Raw genomic sequence first — 25,360 nt, 5'->3', positions numbered from 1 at the left:
CACTAGATCCCAATTATTGGAGTGTTCATTGACGAATTTGCGGATCATGGCCCCCAAAGTTCCATTGAACCTTTCCACTAGGCCATTAGTTTGGTGATGGTACGGGGTGGCAACCAAGTGATGCACCCCATGAGTTTCCCACAGGTCTTTCATGGTCCCTGATAGGAAATTTGTTCCCGAATCTGTAAGAATTTCAGAGGGCCAACCCACCCTGGTAAAAATGTCAGTTAAGGCCTGGCACACAGTGTTAGCCCTGGTGTTGCCTAGAGCTACTGCTTCCGGCCATCTGGTAGCAAAGTCCACAAAAGTCAGTATGTACTGTTTTCCTCTGGGGGTCTTTTTTGGGAAAGGACCCATAATATCCACAGCTACTCGCTGAAATGGGACCTCCATTATGGGGAGTGGTTGGAGAGGGGCCTTGACCTGGTCTTGAGGTTTTCCTACCTTTTGGCATACCTCACAAGACCGGACATACTTGACAACGTCCTTGCCCATCCCCTCCCAGTCAAAGGACCTTCCCAACCTGTCTTTGCTTCGTTTCACCCCAGAATGGCCACTAGGGTGATCATGGGCTAAGCTTAAGAGCTTTTCCCGGTACTTGGTCGGAACGAGCAACCGTTTTTGAGGATGCCAGCCCTCCTGGTGTCCACCAGAAAGAAATTCCTTGTATAACAGTCCTTTCTCCACAACGAACCGGGATCGGGTAGTAGAGCTGAGAGGCGGTGGGTTGCTGCGTGCCGCCGCCCATGTTTTCTTGAGGCTGTCATCGGCTTCCTGCTCTCTCTGGAACTGTTCCCTTGAGGCGGGAGACACCAGTTCCTCTGGAAGCGATGTAGGTGATGAGGTTGTTTCCGTTGACTGTGGACCGCTCCCCGCTGGTGCACAAAGTGTCATTTCAGGCTCCGGCTGAGCCTCTTGGGTAGGGTTGTTTGCTGCTTCTGCCAGTTCAGGCCCGCTGGCGCCCTCTGGCGGTGGAGTTGCAAGCGCTGGCGCCGGTGCTGGCGCTGGTTGCTCTTCCAGTTCCGGTTCTGGGACTGGATGTACTATGGCTGCTGTAGGTGTTGGCCTGGGATCCGGTTCCACCACCTCGGTCTGGGTCCCTGGTAACACAGACGGGGTCCCGGTGGATGGCTCAGGAACAGGGATGGGTCCGGCAGCTCGTCTGGCTTGGCTGCGTGTAACCACTCCCTCTGTTTTTTTCTGTTCAATGTGTCGGGCCAAGTCGTTCCCCAGTAGCATGGGAATCGGATGGTTGTCATAGACAGCAAAAGTCCACTTCCCTGACCAGCCCTTGTACTGGACAGGTAAATGCACTGTAGGTAATGTTACAGGTTTTGACATGAAGGGTCGAATTGTCACTTTGGTTTTCTGGTTGATGAATTTGGGGTCCACGAAGGTTCGGTGGATAGCTGACACATGTGCTGCAGTGTCTCTCCATGCGATGATCTCCTTTTCGTCCACTCTCAAAGTTTCCCTATGTTCTAAGGGTATTTGAGATACATCTATGTCCGGCTTTCCTTGGTGTGAAGGTGCAAGGAGTTGCACTCGGTTTAGGTTCTTTGGGCATTTGGCTTTGATATGCCCCAATTCATTGCATTGAAAACATCGCCCAGTTGATGGGTCACCGGTTTGTGTTGGTCTACTGGAGACTGGTGAGGTAGAAGGAAAGGTAGAGTCTGACTGTCCGTGGGTTGTAGGTGTGGGTTTGATTGGTCCGCGACGGTAGGGTTTAGTGTCGGTGTGTACCCTGTTGGATTCGCTCCCCTTGGCAGTAGCTTTCGTGTTGTCTACCGATGCCATCCATCTGGCTCCAATCTCTCCTGCCTCAGTGAGAGTTTTTGGTTTACCATCTTGGATGTAGCGTCTAATGTTCTCAGGAACACCATCTAGGAACTGTTCCATCAATATCAGGAGGTGTAGGTCGTCTAGCTCCTTAACCTTGGATCCTGATATCCAGGAGAAATAGTGTTTTTCCAGGTAAGCAGCGTGCTCTGGAAATGACATCTCTGGTTTCCATTTCTGGGCTCTGAAACGCTGACGGGCGTGATCAGGGGTGATGCCCATTCTGAGTCTGGCCTTGGTTAGGAACAGTGGAAAGTCGTCCATCAGGTCTCTAGGCATTTCAGCTGCCACCAGGGATAATTGTCCGCTGAGCTGTGACCTCAGCTCCAGCATGTATTGATCTTTAGGAAGATGGTATCCAATACAGGCCCTCTCAAAGTTTTCTAAAAAGGCCTCAACATCATCCCCGGCCCTGTAGGCGGGAAATTTTCTCCGAGAAGGTTGATCAGTAGGTTGAAGAGGGATTGGATTGGGTGGAGTTTGCTGTTTAGCTTTTTCTAATTCCAAAGCCTGTGTCTGGATTCGTAGCTCTAACTCTTTGGTTTCCCGGTCAGCCTCTTTGGCTGCCATCGCCCTCCTGTGTTCTGCCTCTTTGGCTTTTTGGGTAGCTTCTAGTTTTTCCATCTCTCTCTGATGGGCAGCTTCCTCCTTCTCTTTTTGTGCCTGTAGGATTTTTAAATTTACTTGAGCAATTTCCAGTTCGGTCTTTGAGTCAGTCATGTCTGTGCCTTCAGGTGCTGGTCACACCCCTCTGCAGTCAGTGAACCGTATGTGTTGCTTGACAGTCCCTACCCCTGCCTATGATAACTTGAGTAAAGAAAGAGAAATCAATCCTTTGTATAGCAAATTGTGGTTTGTGTAATGTTACTGGTTTGTACTGAGAAAGAGGGAAAGAGTTAAAAAAAAATTTCTCTGTCTCCCTCTGCTCTGAGTTGCTGTACCCAGCAGCCCAGCTGAAAGGCTGCTGCTAACAATACCCCTGAGAAAAATCTGGTCTATTCCTCAGGGATTTGTGTTGTCCTGTCTTCTGATCCTTTCAAAAGACACAGGGAGGAAAAAAAAAAAAAAAAAAAACCTGGCTGGAGGGTTTGTCTCTTCCCCCCCCCAAACCTGTTTTTCCTGTTGGATGGGAATGTACTTTGGCGAGCACTTCCCCCCACCTCAGGAATCCTGAGTGGTACCTCATATCACAATGGACGCAAGGACCGCTCCACAGGAGGCTTTGTAACAGAAAGCCCTGCAAAAAACTGAAAATACTTCTAACCCTGAAACTGCCTCAGAGTGCCTCTGGTAGAAAAGCCTAGCCTCTCTCTCTGGGTCCGAAACACCGCTGCCACCATGTCAGGAGTCTACCCTCACTTGAAACTGGGCGGTTTCAAAGTGAGGACCCGCATGTCTTCCCCCACCCCAAAATCCTAGGGTAGGTCTCCCCTTCGGCTGCCACCACCCGGTCAATTCCGTGGGCCGGGACACCCCTGTTTCCCCCCTTGGGAACACAGATCAATTCACAGAGGAGGAACCTCCCCCCTCCTCCCTCTCTCCAGCCTGCTCTGGAGACAGAGGTGCCTGGATTCAAACGCCTTGAATCTCACACACACAGGGAAGCAGCCCACTTCCCCCTCCCCTTCCCCTGAATTTCCCCAAGGGAAGGAATTAACCAAGTCCAAAGAAAAGAAAAGAATTTATTAAGAGAACAAAAGAAAATATAGAATCTCTATGAATCCAAGCTGGGCACTCATAGGGTATAACCTTGCTAAATTCTGGAGAGAATCCTCTCTCTTTCTCAGTACAACCAGTACAAGCAGAATTAAGAATAATCAATAACAAACACACAGAATTGCAAACATAGGATTATTAGATAAGGACACAAAGTATCTTTCTAATACTCACTATCTTGACTAGAAGAAATTAGTTCAGAAAGGTGGAACTTGTAGGGACTTGATTAACTCGTCTGGTCTCTTGAACTCCAAACGGCCAAAGACCAAGACCCCCCCAAACAGAGGGAAAAGTTCCCTCCTAGGAGTTTCAAATTCTCTTCCCTGATTGGTCCTCAGGTCAGATGCCCACCAGGTACTATGCTTTAACCCTTTACTAACTATTCATGACAACATCCATTTCTTATTCACACACAAAACAAGTAACTAGGGTTGGTTGGCTTTGGTATTTAGCGTTTGGCCCGTAAGGTACCTTCATGCTTTAGAAGCTCAATATCTTTTTAAAAGACCAAAGTCATGGCTGCAGCAGGGCCATGAAAACTGCCTATAAATGGCAGCACAAAAAGACAGGTACATCAAAAAAGGGTGGTAGAAAGGACTAGTAGAAATGCTGGCCCCTACCCACGCCCACTCTTTCAGAGTACTGCTAGGGTAATTCAATTTTCTTAGACCACACGTTTATAAATATGCTAAAATAACTCACCCATTGTAAAAACTGCTACAACCTCCCCTCTCCCCCGCCGGAACTGGAAAAAAAGAGCAGGACTCCACTGTAACCCTGGTAAAACAGAAGGCTCTCTCAGCCTCAGCCCTGTGTTTCCCTGATGAATCACAGCCTTTTGGTATTCGTTTGGCGGCTAATAACACAGCCTTGGCTACCACGCTATTACAAATTTTAAAAAAAGAGAACTGACATGAATATCCAAAAGTCACTCTGGAGGCAAAGAATTGCCTTGGCAGATTGCCACTGGAAAAATGAAATACGGTGGGTCGAAAAAAGCACATCTAGTTTACTAATAAAAGTGCAATGGTAGTAAAAGGGAAAAGATGTGTAAAATACGCTGCCATTAACTTAGAACAGGAAGTCATTTATGGACATTTATACCATGGATCAGCCCAGCATGCCGAGCTCCACGCAGTTTATCAGGTTTTAAGGCAATATAAAAATTCCCCATGGCCAGGGGTGAAAGTAACTTAAAGGACTTACCGGTACTCCAGAGTCCTGCGGAGCGGGAGGGACCTCAACCAGAAGAGGCATGGCCTCTATCAGAACATTTTTAGTTTAGCATCACTTGAACGCAAAATGTTTTGGGTAATACTTAAAAATGTTTGGGTATTAATGAATCTTTTAAAATACTAAAAAAAGGTCAAGTATCAGAGGGGTAGCCGTGTTAGTCTGGTTCTGTAGAAGCAGCAAAGAATCCTGTGGCACCTTATAGACTAACAGACGTTTTGCAGCATGAGCTTTCGTGGGTGAATACCCACTTCTTCGGATGCAAGAAGTGGGTATTCACCCACGAAAGCTCATGCTGCAAAACGTCTGTTAGTCTATAAGGTGCCACAGGATTCTTTGCAGCTTCTAAAAAAAGGTCCTTGTTTAACACCTACGAATAGAAATAAATGCAATATGTTTCCAGCACGGTTAAGCCTGATTTGTTATTTAATAAAATTATTGTTAAAATTGCTCACCAACAATCTGTAAAAACAAAACTATACAAAGTGAGCCCGCTCCCAAAATTGACCATGGGATCCTTTTGGCTATGCCGGGTTATAAATCAGTAAGATTAAAAAACTAAATAAATAAATAAAAATTGACCCAAGGGTGTACAAAATGCGGCCCTCAAAAATAAGTGTGCTCGCCCCTACCTACCACCACAAAACCATGCAGCAAGGACACATCGTTAAAAACGTGTGTATAAAACAAATTAACATAGATGATTCAGTTTTACAACAAACACAAGAAATGTAAATAATGTTTTTTTACACTGCTTTACTTTTTACACAGCTGTGCATAGATTACGTTTCTATACATTTGGGGGCAGTTACGTTCCAGCAGAAACCCCTTATGTTCTTTCAACAAATTTGACTAAACTAGTCATAGTCAAATAATTTAAATTAGATTGGCTCTTTGCCTGGCTTATTTACAGAGATTCCTTTGAAGAAGGGCCCGTTTTCCTTTAAGAACGGCTGCACAAAAACCAAGAATTCTCTTTCCATAACACTTTTTTACAGCGTGTAACTGCTTAATTCCCTCCAAGCCTCTGCAGAGTTAATGTCTCACTCTTTTCCTTAAATTACTTGCTTATTTTTTAAAATGACACCTTCATCAACTTAGATTTTACCATTTTAAGTGTTGTTTTGGGGATCTGAATTTTTTATGCCTGTACTTACTTTTTAAAATTTTTTTGACACTGTGCCCTCAGGACTTTTAACCTGTTTTCCAATTTTTTTTTATCTGTTGTCTGCCTGCTTGTCTGGGCCCGATCTTGCTTTCCTTGCTGAACCACCCCTTCCCATGGACACAGGCTTTGTTCCACTACCTAGTTAGCAAGGAGGGTGAGCTCATCAACTAGCCCCTGGTCTCTTTGCTTAAACATTTCTTTCAAAATTGTGAAATCAGCACAATATCACTCACAAAAAATATGACACTGTCCAAACTCCTATATCCTTCAGAGTTTGGCTTAACAGAGCAAGATCTGTTTAAAAGGAGGAATCTCTTGAACAAAGTATTATCTTTGGATTGCTTCCTTTTAAACATTTCTTAGAAAATACCGCCTGAACATATTTCTTTATGAATCTCTTTTACTTTTATAACTCTTCTGTGCCCACGGTTGTGCTGGGATTTACAAAATACAGAAGTCTATACTCACTAAAAAGAACTCTGCCCGACGGAGCTGGAGAGGGAAACGCTAAGCCCCCTACCTTTTGGGCTCAGTCTTGCTATGACCAAGGATATATTCACCTATGCAGTTTTTCCCCGACAGACGGGTAGGAGCAAGGACTCTAACCCTCCCCCTTATGGCCCGGCACGTCTATGACCTGGGGTGTGCACACCTGAATGATCGATCTGACGGGTTGAATCGCAGAACCACATTTGGGAGATGCCACACCTCGGGACCTCAGCACCCTGTCTTGCTGAGCCAGCCACTCCCATCTGCTCCAACAAAGACCCAGGGTCTGAATTACTTGCCCCAAAGCTGCAGGTTTACCTGAAAGCAGCTAACAGAAGAGTTCCTGTCTTTAAAACTCAGATACCCAACTCCCAGTGGGGTCTAAACCCAAATAAATCCGCTTTGCCCTGTATAAAGCTTATACAGGGTAAACTCATAAATAGTTCACCCTCTATAATACTGATAGAGAGAGATGCACAGCTGTTTGCGCCCCCAGGTATTAATACATACTCTGAGTTAATTAATAAGTAAAAAGTGATTTTATTAAATACAGAAAGTAGGATTTAAGTGGTTCCAAGTAGTAACAGACAGAACAAAGTCAATCACCAAGCAAAATAAGATAAAACGTGCAAATCTATGTCTAATCAAACTAAATGCAGATAAGCTCACCCTCAGATATGCTTCAGTTAGTTTTTTTCCCTCAGACTGGACACCTTCCAGGCCTGGGTACAATTCTTTCCCCTGGTACAGCTCTTGTTCCAGCTCAGGTGGTAGCTAGGGGATTCTTCATGATGGCCTCTCCCCTCACTTTGTTCTGTTCCACCTCTTTATATATCTTTTCCATAAGGCGGAAAAGATATATAAAGGGCCAGAGGAGGCCGCAACACACCCCTCTGGAAATGTCAAAAGGAGGACAGATTGACCTTTGTCCCTCTATGGGTTCCAACCCCCTCCTCCTCCATGGAAAGACACCAGGTTAAAGATGGATTCCAGTTCAGGTGACATGATCATGTGTCACTGCAAGACTTCATTACCCACTTACCAGCACACATGTATACAGGAAGACTTACAGGTAAAATGGAGCCATCTGCAGTCAATTGTCCTGGTTAATGGGAGCCATCAAGATTCCAAACCATCATTAATGGCCCTCACTTTGCATAATTACAGTAGGCCCTCAGAGTTGTATCTGAAACCAGAAATATGAAATATAAGAGCGGTACATTTATACAAATCGGATGATCACACTCAGTAGATTATAAGCTTTGTAATGATACCTTACAAGAGACCTTTTGCACAAAGCATGTTCCAGTTACATTATATTCACTCATTAGCATATTTTTATAAAACCATATAGACTGCAACGTCACAGATACCTTTTAGCAATATGTTCAACAATCACAAGTGCATGTGTTTCCCCCTTTCGCAATTCTCCACGAAATATGTTATGCTTTTAAGAAGCACACGGGATCTCTTTCAAGGGAGAAGGCCGCGTTTATTGATGATACAATTAGCATATGCATTCAATCTCCCCCCCCCCCCCCCCCCCCCCCCCCCCACACAAACACACACACACACACACTGTCCCACCAGTCCGATGTTTTAGTTACCAATCTAGTGGCCAGCTAGGTTGATCACGGGTAGGGAGGAGCCAGGTTCCTTTGATTGTGACACGATGCTCCAGGGAAGTCCTGGCAGGACAAACCCCACGTTTCATGGCAAGGCGCCCTGTTTATATAGTGATTTTTCCTTCATTGGGACCAAAGAGTTTTGGACCCTCATGCTGTAATCAATTGTTGTTTGTCGAGTGCTTGTTATCTTAAATTGTCCTTCTCCTTCTTTATCACAGCTATCTCGTCCCCATTGGTAGGTGCCTATCTCATCTTTAGAGTTGTCAATCTGTCCTCCTTTTGACATTTCCAGAGGGGCGTGTTGTGGCCTCCTCTTGCCCTTGTACGAGGGAGGAACCTGAGAGACATCTGGTTCAGCAATGGCCTTCACGCTTCCCTCTTAACACACGTTCCTCATTCACATACACAACGGAATTTACACAGAACATTTTGAACAGGAACATCAAGTTGCAATGCACAAGAAAACAATCTTGGCATTCTTTTACTTATTTTAAAATGCTAAGCCTACAATAAAGTAGTGACCTTAAAACGTCTGTTACTGCCTTGAAATCAGCCCAGACACAGATTCTGGCTGATGCATCTTTACTAAATGGCCCATTAAGCCATTCCTTTCTGCTATTCAAAAAGGATATGAGCAAATCATACACCAATACATGCTACATTATTATCTCATTATTTATCCTTCATTCTAAATCAAACAAACATAAATCCTACTACTACACAGGGGCTGCCCAGACAGAGTCACCGAGATCGGGGTCCAGTGCGCTGCCCAGATACAATCAGATTGTCCAGGCCAGACAGCAAGGAACAGCACGGTGTCAGCTAGAGGCAGGGTGGAAGTAACGTACAGGATTTACTGGTGCTGCCGGAGTCCTGAGGGGGCCGTGGCCTCACTCGGAAGGGGCTTGGTCTCAAGATTTAAAGGCCCTGAGGCACCAGCTGTGACTGGGAGACCCAGAGCCTTTAAATCAACCAGGGGCTCCCAGCTGCAGAGGTGGCTGGGAGCCCCCTGGGGCTAAGGGGCAAATTAAAGGGTCCGGGGCCCTGGCCGCCAGGGGGAACCCTGAGCTTTGCGCGGCGGGGGCAGGTATTTAAAGGGCCCAGAGCTCCTGCCACTGAGGGGAGCCTGGAGCCCTTTAAATCCTGGCCCCAGCCCGGCAGCCAGAGCCGTGGCAGGGATTCAAAGAGCTCTGGGCTGCCCGCAGCCGCGGGGAGCTCTGAGCCCTTTAAATCCCGGCCCTAGGCCGCCAGAGCTGCAGCCAGGATTTAAAGGACTCTGGGCTCCCCGCAGCTGCGGACTGTCCAGAGCCCTTTCAATCCCCCAGTGGAAGTCGATGTGGTCCGGCACGGCGTACTGGCTCTTGCCGGTATGCCGTACCGGACCGTAGCGGCTTACTTTCACCTCTGGCTAGAGGACAAGAAGCAGCCAGGGGAGAGGGTCTCTGCGTCCTGGTCCCAGCAGGGCTGAGAGTAGCAGGGTCAGTTCTCCATCTCCCGCTGAGAGAGCCGTCCATGGCTTTACATCCCTTCTCCTCGCCCGACTGGCAGATGGGTGGGGCAGAACCGCCGGGTACTGACTGCTTGGCTCCCAGCCCCATGCCCATGCCCATCTATGATTTGATTTCTTGGGTGACACTTTATATTGAGGTTCCATATTGAGGTTCCACATAGAAGTCATTTAGAAAGGGTTGAATGGTGGCTGCAGGATTTGTCTACACAGGGCCACTCATGAAAATTAATCCAAATCGAGTCAAAGTGCAGGATCTGGTCTGCGCTACAGCGTTAGGTCAACATGAGGCAGCTTACATCACCCTCACTCTGTCAGTGTCTACATTGAAAGGCAGCTCCCAGCCATGGAACTCGCCCGCTGAGCCGACGGAAAAACTCCAGCTCTGCGTGAGGCCTAGCGCTTGGGTGGATGCAGTTAGATCGATGCCGGGGTGTTAATGACATCACCTGTTGCCTTTCAGACACTGTCCCACAATGCTCACACTGGCACGGTGGGGACACATGCCGCCGACACAAGGGGTGCAGTGTGGACATGCAAAGGGGTTTTAAGTACTTCTCTGGCTGAATGTCAACGTAATTTAGGTCGACTTAATTTTGTAGTATAGATTTGTCCTGAATTTAAAGTGGATTCACTAAACCACATTGACTCCTTCCCCGCCACCCCCCAACCCGTGTGGACACTCTTATTTAGAATTGAAGTGGCCTGAATTTGATTCACTTTGGAAGTGAATTAAGCTAAATTGAATTCAGGCTGCTTTAATCTTGAAGAAGAGTGTCCACACTGGGGTTTTATGCTGTTTGACTTTTAAAGTGAATTAGTTAGATTAGATTTCCTGAGTGGCCCTGTGTAGTCAAGCACTCTCGTTACCTGTGTTCTTAGCATGCTGAGACCGTATATCCACCCCGTACGAACGCCTTATAAACCAGCTATCAAGTGAACCTTAATCTGAAGTGTATGCTGCCTAGCAGCCCCAGTCATGACTCAGCACTCCACAGCGCTAGGCGCTGTACATTATCTATTAGATGTGTTACGGTAGCACCTCAGAGTCCCAGGGGAAATGGGCAAATCCACGATTAGCCGGGGACAGCAGAGTGTCTCGAACTGGAAATTCCCTTTTGCGCGCGCCAGGGTAGAATGCTGAGCATGGTGGAAAGGCTGGAAGTTTTCAGCTGGGTTTGACCAACTCTCCCATTAATGCTGAAATTTCTGTTTTTGGTTGCAGAGCCCAGATCTTGGTCCAGCTGTATTGCAATCGTGGTGGTGATGGTGGTGGTGCTGTTGGTAGTGTTGGTGGTGGCACTGCTGAAATTGCAGAAAAAGAATATTGGCTTCCCTGCCAGTGCCACCCTGTCTCAGCAGGCCAGCGATGCAGGCCTCATGGAGGAGATCCAGGAGCTGGCAGAGCTCACGCAGCCGGAGGACACCAGCGGTGGGGACCGGTCAGCTGTGCTGAATGGGAAACTTCTCAGCAGTGCTGAAATGCTAAATGTTGCGGGGCTGGAGAGTGATGAACCCCGTCCCTCAACATTCACTCAATGTGCAGCGGCAGTCAAAAAAGCCAGCAGAATGTTGGGAATCCATTAAGAAAGGGACAGATAAGATAGAAAATATATTGCCTCTATATAAATCTATGGTACACCCACAGCTTGAATACTGTGTGCAGATGCGGTTGCCCCATCTCAAAAAAGATACATTGTAACTGGAAAAGGTTCAGAAAGGGGCAAAAAAATGATGAGGGGAATGGAACGGCTGCCGTATGAGGAGAGATTAATAATGTGTTGTTATTGACAGGAACTGTGATCGTATAGAGCAGTGGTTCCCAAACTTTAACACCCTGTGAACCCCTTTGACTAAAATGACAAGTCTCGCAAACCCCTCCTAAAAATGAATATTGCCAGGGATTTTCTCCTTTACCCGAGTATGAATTATAAAAACAGTGATCTCGGAAATATAAAATTTGTTTTTATGACATGCGTATTACACACTATTTATTATCAATTATCATTTATCATGACAGTATTTTTATTACATTACGAAAACAGCAACACTCGTCCAAGATCTCACTTTTGTAGCTTGTATCACTTTGAATAAGCCCGTTATAAGACAAGGCTCCTATGTTTCATCAAGGATTAGCCGATGTGAAACAGCATGAAGGGATTTAAGAAGCCAACTCAAAGAGTTCCTCCTACACAAGCATTCAGGTCTTGAGCAGTCCAGGCAAACAATGTACGTTACAACAAAGCTTAAACTGGTTCTTTGTAAGAATTTTAAAAACAATACTAGCTGCCTATTTAATTTTAAAAACAGCAAAAAATATCCACCTCCCTTTCCATTTCTTATAAGGTGTCTGGAAGTTTAAATCTCCTCAGCGTGATAGATATGCTTGCTTTGATATGCTCAGCTCTTGGGAGTCCAGGGGCTCCCAGCTGCTGGCCCCAGGGTCCCTAGGGACAGCTCTGTCCGCCATTAGGGAAATTTTTTCCTGAGAACCCCTTGTAACATTTCGTGAACCCCCAGGGGTTCATGCACCGCAGTGTGAGAACCACTGGTATAGATCATTGTTGCAACCAGGGTCCTATAGTTGCACCAGATCTTGTAAAGAAGAGGCCAAATGGGGTGTCTCTGGGAAGGCTGTAGTTTGCTGGTTATGATGATGCTTTCTGTATGTGTGTATCATTTTTGCAGTTGAAGTTATGAATATTGGCTATGTACTTGTATCTCAATGTGTTTGATTCTAAGTAGCTTCAGTGAAGCATTTGGTCAGCTTCTTGAGAAAGGACTATTCTCAGTAAGTGCCCAGTCAAGAAACACTTAGCTGACAGTGGACTTTGGGAGATGCCAATCCACATCTGAGCTTTCCTGGGAAGGTTCAGACTAACATGTAAACAATGGTGTCGGCCTTCAAAAAGCTGAATCATTCATAGACAGGCGACTTGCCTAGGTGGCTACATCGTGTGGCTATGATCTTGCAGAGGAGAACAAAGGGGTTTCCTCCCACGAGAGAGCGAATATAAAAGGCCCTAAAACCCCCCTCCATTTGGTCTTCAGCTGGCTCAAAAAGATGCCTGAAAGAAACTGGAACAAAGGACAGTAACTACAGGGGTGTGAGTGATTGCTGGACCCAGACTAGGAAGGAGTCTAGTCTGTGAAAGAAGGTTATTGGAACCTCTCTGAGGGTGAGATTTACCTACATTTAGTTTCCTACTGTATTAGGCTTAGATTCATGTGTTTTATTTTATTTGGTAACTTACTTAGTTCTGTCCGTTATTACTTGAAACCACTTAAATCCACCTTTTTATATTTAATAAAATCACTTTTTACTTATTAATTAACCCAGAGCAAGTATTAATACCTGGGGGAGCAAACAGCTGAGCATATCTCTCTCTACCAGTGTTATAGAGGATGAAGAGTTTGATTTACCCTTTCTAAGCTTTATACAGAGTAAAAAGGATTTATTTGGGGTTTGGACCCCATTGGGAACTGGGTATGGGGGTGCTGGAGACAGGAGCACTTAAGTTGTTTTCAGTTAAGCCTGCAGCTTTTGGGGGATGTGGTTCAGACCTGGGTCTGTGTTTGTAGCTGGCTAGCGTATCTGAAGTCCCAAGCTGCCAGGAAAAATGCGCTCAGAGTTAGTCTCAGTGCACCAGGTGGCAGTTCCAAGGCGGTTTCTGTGACCCAACCCGTCACATTAAGACTGGGACTTTTCAGTTTGTAAAAGAGATGACTAAGGGGGGATATAATAGAGGCCTATAAAATCATGACTGGTGTGGAGAAAGTAGATAAGGAAGTGTTGTTTACTCCTCATAACACAAGAACTAGGGGTCACCAAATGAAATTAACAGGCAGCAGGTTAAAAACAAAAGGAAGTTTTCACACAATGCACAGCCAACCTGTGGAACTCCTGGCCAGAGGATGTTGTGAAAGCTAAAATAACAGGGTTCAAAAGAGAATTAGGGAAGTTCCTATTAGCCAGGATGGTCAGGGACACAACCCCATGCTCTGGGTGCCCCTAAACCTCTGACTGCCAGGACCCGGGACTGGACAATAGGGGTTGGATCACTGGATGTTTGCCCTGTTCTGTTCTTTCCCTTTGGAGCACCTGGCATTGGCCACTGTCAGAATAGAGGGTACTGGGCTAGATGGACCACTGGTGTTTAGTATTGCCGTTCTTTCTTCTTTTGTGAACTCACAAGGCCCCTTCCTGCCTGACATCTCTATGACTCTCACAAAATAACATGACTCTGGGAGGTGGGGATTTTAGTAAATGCACCAAATAGCAAGAGACTTGTGATAAAGCCACAAGAGTTCCTAATCCTGTAACATTTCTACTGACTACGTATTCTTCCGGTCCTCTGAGACTAAAGGCACCTGCCAGCAGCCTTTGGTAAGATCCATTGTAGGGAGGTACTGGGTGCCCCTCCAACTTGTCTAGGATCTCATTGGTCCTAGGCATGGGGTAGGCATCGGACACGGTGATGCCATTGAGCTTCCAATAGTCCACACAGAACCGGATCGATCCGTCCTTCTTGGGGATCAGCACCACCGGGGAGGCCCAGGGGCTGGAGGGTGGCTGGATCACCCCTAAAGCCAGCATGTCTCTGACCTCTCTCCAGGTCCTGGGCTGTTTTCCCAGTGACCCTGAATGGGGAACATCTGATGGGAGGGCTGGTTCCTGTCTCCACCTGGTGGACAGCCAGGTTATTGAGCCCAGGCCGGTTGGAGAACAGCTGTCGGTGTGAATGCAGCACCTCTCTGATCTCTGCCTGCTGGGCAGGGGTTAGCTGGTCAGAGAGGGGAACTGATTCCAGCAAGGGGTTAGCCCCAGCTTCACGGATGAGTCCCTCCCTTCTCCTCCCACTGCCCACACACATCCAGCACCAACGTCTCCCTGTCCCAGTACGGTTTCATCATGTTGACATGATACACCCGGTGGCTGTGTGCCTGGTTGGACAGTTCCACCACATAGTTCACCTCGTTTACCTGTCTGATGACCTTGAAGGGGCCGTCCCAAGCAGCTTGTGGCTTGTTCTTCCTCACGGGGATGAGGAGCATCACCTGGTCCCCGGTAGCATAGGAGCGGGCACGTGCTGAGCAGTCGTTCCAGACCTACTTCTTCTGGGCCCTGGCTCGGTTTCCCCTGGCCAAGCCCATGAGCTCCACGGGCTTTTCCGGAAAGGTCAGTACATACTCCACCACTGATTCCCCATCAGGGGAGGCCTTTCCCTCCCACTCAGCCCGTATCAAATCCAGGGCCCCCCTCACTCTCCTCCCGTACAGCAACCTGAACGGGAAAAACCCTATGGATTCCTGGGGCACGTCCCTGTATGTGACTTGCCCCAGTCCTGTGGGTGCTGATCCATAAAGGTTTTCAGCATCCTCTTTATGGTCCCATTGAACCTCTCCACCAGCCCATTGGACTCAGGGTGATGCGCCGAGGCCCAAATATGTTGGACTCCACACTTCTCTCACAAGCACTGAAGCAGGGACGGGTTGACATGAAGTTAGACCCCTGGTCTGTAAGGACCTCCTTGGGGAACCCCAGTCTGCTGAAAATGGTCAGCAGTGCATCTGCCACAGTGTCTGCCTCAATAGAGGACAAGGCCACCGCCTCCGGGTAGCGTGTAGCGAAATCTACCACCACCAGAATGTATTTTTTCCCTACTGAGTTGCCCTGCTGAGGGGCCCCACTATGTCCACCACCACTTTCTGGAAAGGCTCCTCTATGATGGGCAAAGGTCTCAGAGCTGCTTCACACTTATCCTTGGCCTTCCCCACCCTCTGGCAGGAGTCCCAGGATCTGCAATACTGTTGGACAGCATCAAAGATCCCGGGCCAGTAAAAGTTCTGCAGCAGCCTCTGCCTGGTGCGCCTGATGCCCTGCAAGGGGGATATCGTGGGCCAAGTACAACAGTCTGTGGTGTTACTGCTGGGGAACCACCAACTACCTCCTGGCTTTCTAAGATTCAGTTTGCCCCGAACCCGCCCAATCCCAGTACAGGAATCACTGTTGTGGCCAGCCAGAGCCCTCAGCTTCTCCAAGGAGGGATCCTCCTGCAGGTCCATCTGGAATTCAGCTGCTGGGTTTCAGGGTACAGTCCTGGCTGGCGGTGCCGCCGTTTTGCCACCTTGGGATGAAGGCTCTGGCCCAGCCCTGTCGAGCCCACCCTCGGTGGTTCGGTTCCCCCCCTTGGGAGGACCAGGGCGCTCCAAGTGCCATCCGGCCAGTTCTCCAAGTCATTACCCATTAGGACCTCGGTAGGCAGGTGATCGTGCACTCCGACCTCTTTGGGTCCCTCCTTAGCACCACATTTCAGGTGTATCCTTGCTACAGGCACCTTGATGGGAGGCCTGAACACTCCCCTTAGGGTCATGTAGGCATTGGGCACTAGCTGGTCTGGGTCCACCACCTCGGACCGCACCAGCGTCACCTCCGCGCCCGTGTCCCAGAACCCCTGGATGCTCCTTCCCCCCACCTTGATGGGGATGATGTTGCGATTGTCCCCTGGGGCCTGTCCCATGCTCACCTGACGGATTGAGTATGGCCACTCTGGACCTGGGGCCCCGCCTTCCCCTGCTGGCCTGGCCTGGTGGTCCCCTCCCCCCAGGGGCGGCTCTACCTTTTTGGCCGCCCCAAGCAGTCATGCGCAGGAGGCGCCCCGGAGCCGCGGGAGCAGCGGACCTCCCGCGGGCATGACTGCGGAGGGTCCGCTGGTCGCGCGGCTCGGCTGGACCTCCCGCAGCTGCGGGCGGTTCGCAGGTCCGGCGGCTCTGCTTGAGCTGCCGCAGGCATGCCTTCGGGAGGTCCAGCCAAGCCGCGGGACCAGCGAACCGTCCGCAGTCATGCCTGCGGCAGGTCCGGTCGTCCCAGGGCTCCGGTGGACCTCCCGCAGGCATGACTGCGGCAAGTCCGCCAGCCCAGCCTGCCGCCCCCCCCCGGGAAAGGGCCGCCCCACGCGCGTGCTTGCCGCGCTGGGGTCTGGAGCCGGCCCTGCCTCCCCCTGGCATAACCCTCTCGACTGCAGCCCCGGGGACTGGCGGTGCCTCCTCTTGATTGGCTTCCACCCAGTTAACACCCCGCGGGTTCTGCTTGGCCGCCATTTCCTTCATCTTCAGGCACTGGGCCACCTTGTGCCCCTTTTGGCCACAGTAATTACATTTCAGGTACCTCAGGTCCCACGAGGGGGGTCGGCCGCCCCGGCATTCCCAGGCATCCCTCAGTTGGGTTTCCTGGAGTCCCACCTTTGAGAAGTCTCAGGGTGACCCCCCTTCTGAGCCCCTGATGCGGGGCCCCTCCTGCCCCCGATCTACTGTCCACAAACTCATCTGCCAGGGCCCCTGCACTCCGCAGACCTTTGGACTTCCAGTCCACTAGCCACATCTTAAGGTCCGGGGGGCAGATGTCAGACAGTTGCTCCAACCCCGCCAGGTTATACACGTCCTCTGCGGTGGTGGCCCTGTGCCCTTCCCCCACTTGCGGAGATATTCCCCCAGCAGGTTGGCGACCTCCTTGTAAGTGATACCTGAGGTCTTGTGTACACCCCGGAATCACTTCCTGTTCGCCTCGGGGGTCAGTTCAAACGTCAGCAGCAAAGCCTGTTTGAACAGGTCGTAGTTCCCCGTCTCAACACCATCCATTTGGCTGAACGCCTCTATGGCAGTGAGGGTCAGACAGGCAGCCTGTCTGTGGGGTCAATCTGGTTCAGATCACAGGCCTTCTCAAAGACTGTGAGGTAGGTATCAATATTCCCCCCCCTCCACAAACTGGGGCAGCAGTTTGGTGTCCAGATTCCCCCCAAAACTGGTGTCTTGGGGCCCTTCCCCACTTACCCCCTGGCAGGCCCTCTTGGCCCCCCTCTCCTCCAACTCCAACTTGTGCTTCTGCTGTTCTGCACGATCCACCAGCCTCCGCTCCTCCTGCTCCAGCTCCTTTGCTTTCAGCTCCAGCTCCAGCCTCCGCAGCTCCTCTAGGGAGGAACCTGACTGAGCTCCCCCCATGCTGACTGGGGAATCAAGTCTGATACACTCCCGGTCGCTACCCAGACTGCCCCCACGGCTGCTCCCCAGCTGTCCGGGTACCCCGGCAGCCCTCCTGGGTTCTGGAGCCTCTTCCTCAGACTGGTCAGTCTCCACACCCTGAGCAATCAGCCGCTCCTTAGGGAGCCTCCCCACATTCAGCCCTCTCCCCCTGCACAGATGTGCCAGGTCGCTCTTACGGAGCCGGTTATAGGCCATTGCCAGGCTGGTTCCTTTCAAATCCCTCGTTTTTTCGCTGGCAGCCACTCACTGCCAAGCACCTGCGCTCACAGCCAGCCATCTACAGGGTGCATCCGCCAACCATCCTCTGCTACCGCGTAGTCACGGACACACAGATCGTGCCCACTTGTGGCCCTGTGCGGTCTGCGGGGGGATCCCCCTTCAGTGTGACAACCCTTCTCGGGGGTCCACTCTCTCTGGGGGCTTAAGCCCCTCCACCTCCTGGAGCCGCACCTCTCTGAGCCTTAGCACGTCTGTCTCTCACCATGGGCCCCCTCAGGGAGTCCACTCGCTCTGGACCATCCTGGGGCCTCCACTCCCAGAGGGAATAAAGCAACCCTGATCTCTAGCGCGGAGCGACTCTCAGCCAGCGTAACACAGGAGGGTTTACTGAGCGTTGACCCCAGCACAGGAAACTCTCAGGGTCTCAGGCCTGGCCTCCCTCAGCCCAGCACATCCCAGTCTCCCTGCATCCAGGTGGGCTCTGCCTGCTCCCCCTCTCCAGCCCAGAGCCCCCCTGCTTCCCAGCTGGGCATCTGATATCACTGGCCCCAAGACCCCCTCTCTGTCCATTGTCTTTTCTCCAGGGAAAACAGGGTCACCCGGGTCTCCTCTCCCCTCTTCTGTCCTCTGGCCCCTCTGGCTGGAATCGGCTGGTCAGGTCACCGGAGTCCTCCCCCCGCAGCCCATTGTCCTCCCACTGGCCAGAACGGGCTGTGACTCCTGAGCCGGGCCTCCGGGTCACCAGGGTGGCACCTGGAACTGGGGCACCCCTGATCCCTCTGACCCAGCAGCTGCAGCTCCCTGTCTCACTGTGCTCCTGTGACAAGCTGCAGACCTGCTCCCCGTCCCGAAGACGAAGCCGGACCTCCCCTCCCCCCCCCCCGTTTCCCATCCAGCTCCTGAGTTCTAAGCCAGCCTCGCTCTGTTGGCAGGGGGCAGCGGGGAACCTCCTGACTTGCAAATCCTCAGGGTGGGAGCTTTTTTTGATAGGCGAAAACGCCGGGCCCAAGGCTGCTGCTGTCGCTTTGGTAAAATTGAGGGCAGGAGGGGTGGCGGGGGAGTAGCTCTTCCTAACTTTTGCTCTGACGTAGTCACGAGTATGTGGCCACTTCCCATCTGCTTTTCCTGCCAGCTCAATTTTTGCTGCGCTGTGTTGGCCTCTCTAGCAGGGGGAATCGCCGGCAGCCCTGGGGAAGGAAAGATGCGGAGGAAACTCGCTTTGCAGGAGGTAAGACACTGTTTTCTATGATGCAGTGCTTGCTGCACTGCATGTTTGACACCGGCGGACGAAGAGGAGGGGGCATGTCACCCCCATTTGGGCTGAAATCGCTTCCAAAGGCAGAACAAGCTGCTGAAAGACCCAGGCGGGTTTAAAGCACCGAGCCCCAGAAGAACGATAGACAGGAACGACATTTCCTGCTAGGCCCCTCGGAGCAAACAACTGAACTTTCAGACAGTCGCTGTTAGACACTCCAAGATGCTCAGACACCATAACTCTCGCAGGGCGTGGCTAAAATACACAGCTGCCATATTCAGTCTCCCGCAAAAACCACTGCAGCGCCCCAGAAAGAATCCCAGAAAAACAAGACCTCTCATGTCCCCAGGGATCCCTGCTTCCAGGGGACGATTAATGGGCTTAAAATGAAGTAGGTACTAATGTATTTTGCTGGTCTGGGGCCTAGAGGAGGCAGAGAGATGCACAGTGAATGAAGCAGAACGCTGCAGGAATGGTGGATAAAAGTATTTTTTCAAAATACTAGATCGACAAAGATTGTCTCCGTTACAGTGTATTTAGGTGCATTCATTTCCATCGGAGATACAGATTCTGACACATTTAACGCCTGGATTTCTCGTGATCCCATTGGCTGCACGGTATGGCCGTTTGGATTTTTTTTTGACGGTGTTTCTTCAGGGACACGCCCTGCAGGCGTTTCCCGCTTTGCACAGGAAGAGGCAGGACGAGGGGATGATGCAAGGCTAGGGGCGGGTCGGCTTGGCTGCTACCCGGAAGGCCGCCGGCCGCGGGACGGAGCGAGAAGCGTTATACCGCCTAATTTTGGCTCAGGCGCCATGTGGAGGAAACAACAAATCCACCTTAAAGTCATTTGCTTACTTCTATATGTTGTGCAAATGGTACCGGACCCCTGTAAGTGCCGCCTGGGGAGCTCTGTGCTGGGCTGGGTTTCCCAGAAAGGCTCCAAAAGTGAGAGGCCAGATGGGAAACGGGGGGAAGGGGGGGGATGCACCGGGAGACCATTTGGGGGCGGGGTGTGTGTGTGGAGACCCAGTCTCTCATTGTGCCAGGCACTGCACAGACCCTGCCCGGGATCTTGGTGCGGTTTAGTAATTTTGGCTCTGATTCTGCAAACATTATGCAAACACTCAGGGGTGTCTACACCTTCCCCCCCACTCCCCTACAGCACAGAGGCCGGCTCAGCTGACTTGGGTTTGCAGGGGTGTGTGTGGTAAAGACAGCCGTGTAAACGTTGGGGCTCAGCCTGGACTCTGGGCTCTGAGACCCTCCCCATTCACAGGAGCGCAAACCTACCTGCTATTTTACAGCCCTGCAGCCTGAGCTCCACGAGCCGGAGTTGGCTGGCACGGGGCCCCCGCGGGTTTCCGGTTGCTGTGTAGACCCATCCTGCGATTTGGCGCAGCAGGGCTTGTTTTGTTGTGTAGACACGCCCGCGAGCTGAGGGTGATGCTACGCCCGTGGTGCAAGCCTTGCTTGAGCCGTTGTGGGGTCTGTGCCTTATATCTGAAGCGCTCTCCATAACGTATCCCTCCCTCCCTCGCCGGATCTGGGGCTGACGTCTTCCAGGCTTCACCAAAGCCAACCTGAAATGTTGATTTCTTCTCCCAGGCCCCAGCCAATGTCAACAGGAAATCTCTATCTCTGTGCCTGAGGGCGGTGACATGCAACACCCCCTTAACATCTCGGAGCGCTTTGCCACGCTGTACTGGTCCCCCGCTTTGGCTGGGACATGGATGAAGATAGCCGTCATCCATTCTGGGAAATCAAACCCTTACAACAGCTCCTTCGCCAGGCACATCTCCGTGTCCAAGGGACGGTTCATTGTGACGAACGCCAGCAAAGCCATTGCAGGGAATTTGAAGATTGTGCATGAGATCGATGAAAGGGAGTGTCTGGCTTCCATCCGTCTGAATGTAGCAGGTAAGCGCCGCGGGTTGCAATTTCAGGGGTAACCGCACTGTGGATTTCCCCTGGGCCTCCTGGAGGGCACGGATATAAAGTTTCCAACTTCCCAGCCCTCCCCTGTCACAGGTGGAGGCCTGCGTCTGTCTCCCTCCAGCCTGGGGGGTTAGGTTTGCACGGCCTCTGAACGTTGCACGTGGGCCCAGGATACAACCTCATTGCTTTGCTTTCCTTCTGGGGCTGCGACAATGTACACCAGGTACCAACCAGCCGCCACAAAGCAAAGCACATTTAGTCCTAGTGTTATGCTTATAAGAAGCACACGGGATCTTTTTCAGGGGAAAAGGCAGTACGCCGCGTTTATTGAAAATACAACAGTTAGCAGATGCATTCAAACGCACCTGCAGCCAATCAGGGCAGGCTAATCAGGGCACCTGGGGCCAATTAAGAACTTTCTAGAAGGCACCGGAGAGAGCTACATTGATTGGAGCACCTGCAGCCAATCAGGGCAGGCTAATCAGGGCACCTGGTATAAAAAGGGGAGCTCACTCCAGTCAAGGAGGAGGAGCCAGAGGAAGGAAGGGCGTATGAGGAGCTGGGAGCCAGAGACACAAGGAACTATGAACTGAGAGGGGGTACTACTGGAGGATTGAGGAAACACCATACAATCAAGCAGTATCAGACACCAGGAGGATCCTGTGGTGAGGATAAAGAAGGTGCTTGAAGGAGGCCATGGGGAAGTAGCCCAGGGAGCTGTAGCGGTCAAGCAGCGGTTACAAGTAGCACTATAGAGACTGCTGCAATTCACAGGGCCCTGGGCTGGAACCTGGAGTAGAGGGCAGGCCCGGGTTCCCCCCCAAGCCTCTCTACTCCTAATCAGACATAGGAGGAGGTGATCCAGACTGTGGGTTTCATCCAAGGGGAAGACCACTGAGGGGAGGAAATCCGCCAATAAGCACAGGACCTACTAGAGGAGAGGAGGAACTTTGCCACAATATATACCGAATATAATTCTACCCACCCCTGTTTACTGTTAACACCGTTATCCATATCGCGCTGGCGCTGTTACAGTCCTTATAGTTCCAAATTTCCTTAATCAGCAGCATATGGGGGCCACGACCCTGAACACATTTGATGTAGCTGGGAAAAAGGAGGGAGAGGAGCGAGAACACTGCTTCCCCCAGAGGGGATTCCACATTTCTTACGCGGCTGCGATGCTTATCTATCCGTAACCAGCAAAAAGGAAGGGACGGGATGGCCACTCTGTCAAGCAAAAGAAGTAGTGCTCGCCCGTGCCCTACGCCCTATTACCACGGTAGTGGTCACCCAGGTCTTTACTCAACCCTTACGTACCACAACGGTTACCGGACTGTCGTAGCTCGAGTCAATCTAATGGCCAGTTAGATTGAACACGAGTGCGGAGCTGGGCTCTGTCCGTCGCGAAGCCGACGCTCCGAGGCTTTGCGGGACTGAACCCTGAGTCCCATGGCAGAACACCCCAGCTTTATACTTGTAAGTTCCCATTCGAGTTTATGGATTTTGCAATAGTCATTAGCCTTTGATGTCAAGTATCAGAGGGGGGGGGCAGCCGTGTTAGTCTGGATCTGTAAAAGCAGCGAAGAGTCCTGTGGCACCTTATAGACTAACAGACATATTGGAGCATGAGCTTTTGTGGATGCATCCGACGAAGTGGGTATTCACCCACGAAAGCTCATGCTCCCACACAGGCTTCTAAGGGTGGTTGGGGAGTCCCTGTCATGGGAGGTTTTTAATAACTGGTTGGACAAACCCTCTGCCAGGGCTGGAGTCCAGGGTAACTGGTCTGGGCTCAGCGCAGGGGGCTGTCCCAGATTCCCTATCGCAGTCCCTCTCGGCCTGACCCTGCTCTCACTCTGTGCAGTGACATTTGGGGGGCAGATTTTAAGGGGTTGGAGGGGATGGGACCCCTCTGCTCTGACCTGCTGGGACTCTGCATACGCTCGCTGCAACCGCCTCTGCATTGTCTCATTCCAGAGCCCGCGCCAACCTCAGCTCCGGCCTCCCTGGCCAGGGACGATCGCCTCAACAGGACGGCAGCGGGGGGTGAGTGACGGAGCTGGGAACGGGCTGCTGGGATAGCCAGCTAATTCTGGCTGCTGCCTGGCTCCCCGGCAGATTGTCCCACCCAGCTCCTGTCAGGCATGGACAGGCCAGACAGCAAGGAACCGCGCGGTGTTAGCTAGAGGCCAAGAAGCAGTCAGGAGAGAGGGTCTCTGCGTCCTGGTCCCAGCAGGGCTGGGAGTAGCAGGGTCAGATCTCCATCTCCCGCTGAGAGAGCCGTCCATGGCTTTACATCCCTTCTCCTTGCCCGTCTGGCCGATGGGTGGGGCAGAACCGCCGGGTACTGACCTCTTGGCTCCCAGCCCCACGTCCATGCCCATCTAGGACTTGATTTCCTGGGTGACACTTTGTATTGAGGTTCCACGTAGAAGTCATTTAGGAAGGGTTGAATGGTGGCTGCAGGGTTTGTCTACACAGGGCCGCTCAGGAAAATTAATCTGAATCGAGTCAAAGTGCAGGCTCTAGTCTGCGCTACAGCGTTAGGTGGACATAAGGCAGCTTACGTCACCCTCACTCTGTCAATGTCTACACTGAAAGGCAGCTCCCAGCCATGAAACTCGCCCGCTGAACCGACGGAATAACTCCAGCTCCGCGCGAGGCCTAGCGCTTGGGTGGATGCAGTTAGATCAATGCCGGGGAGCTAATGACATCGCCTGTTGCTGCCTTTCAGACGCAGTCCCACCGTGCCCCACGCTGGCAGAGTGAGGACGCGTGCCGCTGACACAAAGAGCGCAGTGTGGACATGCAAAAGCGATTTCATTACTGCCCTGGCTGTACGTTGACGTTACTTAGGTCGAGTTAATTTTGTAGCATAGACTTGCCCTGAATTTAAAGTGGATTCTTTAAACTGCACTGACCCTCTCCCCTGTGTGGACACTCCTTATTTAGAATTGAAGTGGCCTAAATTCAATTCACTTTGGAAGTGAATTAAGCTAAATACAATTCAGGCTGCCTTAATTTTGAAGGAGAGCGTCCACACGGGTTTAATTTGGTTTGACTAATACATTTTAAAAGTCAATTCAGACTAGATTTCTTGAGCGGCCCTGTGTAGACAAGCACACTCGTTACCTGTGTCTGTAGCATGCCGAGGCCGTATATCCACCACGTACGAATGACTTATAAACCAGCTATCGAGTGAACCTTAATCTAAAGTGTATGGTGCCGAGCGGGCCCAGTCATGGCCCAGCACCCCACAGTGCTAGGCGCTGTACATTATCGATTAGGTGTGTTATGGTAACACTTCGGAGTCCCAGGGAAATCGGCAAACCCATGATTACCCGGGGACGGCGGAGCGTCTCGAACCGGAAAATCCCTTTTGCGTGCCGGGGTGGAACGCTGAGCATGGTAGAGAGGCTGGAAATTTTCGCTTGCTTTGACCAGCTCTCCCGCTAATGCTGCTCTCCTGTCGTTGCTTGCAGAGCCGGGATCTCAGTCCAGCTATATTGTAGCGGTGGTGGTGGGGACAATGGTGGCCTTACTGGTGTTGGTGTTGGCACTAGGGCTATGGCAGAGAAATAATATTGCTCACCACATACGCTGGTTCAGCAGCCATCTTGGCTTCCCTGCCAGAGCCACCCCGTCCCAACAGGCTGGCGACGCAGGCCCCATGCAGGAGCTGATGCAGACGGAGGACGCCAGCGGTGGGGACCGGTCGGCTGTGCCGAATGGGGAACTTCTCGGCAGCGCTGAAATGCTAAACGCTGGGGGACTGGAGAGTGATGAACCGCCCCCCCTCCAATCCTTCAACATCCGGTCAATGTGCAGCGGCAGTCAAAAAAGCGAACAGAGCGTTGGGCCTCATTAAGAAAGGGACAGAAAATAAGACAGAAAATATCATGTTGCCACTACATAAAGCCTTGGCACCCCCACGTCATGAATACTGGGTGCAGATGCGGTCGCCCCATCTCAAAAAAGATGCCTTGTAACTGGAAAAGGTACAGCTGTAGAGCTGAAGAATGAAATTGTTTCTTTTTACTTCGATTGAAGTACTATTATTATGAAGCCTTTATTAATATGTCTTTATTTTGTATCAAATGAACAACCAGAACTTCATTTTCCAGGCCCTGAAAACGACAGGTGGCTGGAGATGTTGCCTGGTGATTTGCACTGGGGTTAATCAGCGTCCGCTTCCATCCGCGCAGCCCCAAACTGTCCCTTCTGGCTGGGGGCACAGCTCCCGGTGTTGCCGGCCCAGAGGGCCCGAGGGGGCAACAGTGGGGGTTCGTTGCCCGGTGTGCGTCGCACTAATTAACACACCAGGG

At 51.0% G+C, this 25,360-nt stretch overlaps 1 protein-coding gene across 1 annotated transcript; it reads left to right on the top strand.

The window, feature by feature from the left end:
* The first annotated feature begins 18,993 nt into the window (after positions 1–18,993).
* Positions 18,994–25,150, top strand: LOC123350374. The gene is made up of 4 exons (XM_044988926.1): positions 18,994–19,070; positions 20,706–21,017; positions 23,013–23,081; positions 24,518–25,150. Exons 2-4 carry the CDS (start codon positions 20,759–20,761, stop codon positions 24,901–24,903), a joined length of 714 nt encoding a protein of 237 aa, XP_044844861.1. The 5' UTR covers positions 18,994–19,070; positions 20,706–20,758; the 3' UTR covers positions 24,904–25,150.
* Positions 25,151–25,360: the final 210 nt, after the last annotated feature.

The sequence above is a fragment of the Mauremys mutica genome, chromosome 15 (genome assembly GCF_020497125.1).
Source record: "Mauremys mutica isolate MM-2020 ecotype Southern chromosome 15, ASM2049712v1, whole genome shotgun sequence".
In the NCBI taxonomy this organism is placed as follows: Eukaryota; Metazoa; Chordata; order Testudines; family Geoemydidae; genus Mauremys; species Mauremys mutica.
This window is presented reverse-complemented; position numbering and strand designations above follow the sequence as displayed.

Coding starts and splice junctions, on each gene's coding strand:
- LOC123350374 (XM_044988926.1), top strand. CDS start 20,759: ATGCAACACCCCCTTAACATCTCGGAGCGCTTTGCCACGCTGTACTGG. Junction 21,018..23,012: donor CATCCGTCTGAATGTAGCAG/GTAAGCGCCGCG, acceptor GTCTCATTCCAG/AGCCCGCGCCAACCTCAGCT. Junction 23,082..24,517: donor CAACAGGACGGCAGCGGGGG/GTGAGTGACGGA, acceptor CGTTGCTTGCAG/AGCCGGGATCTCAGTCCAGC.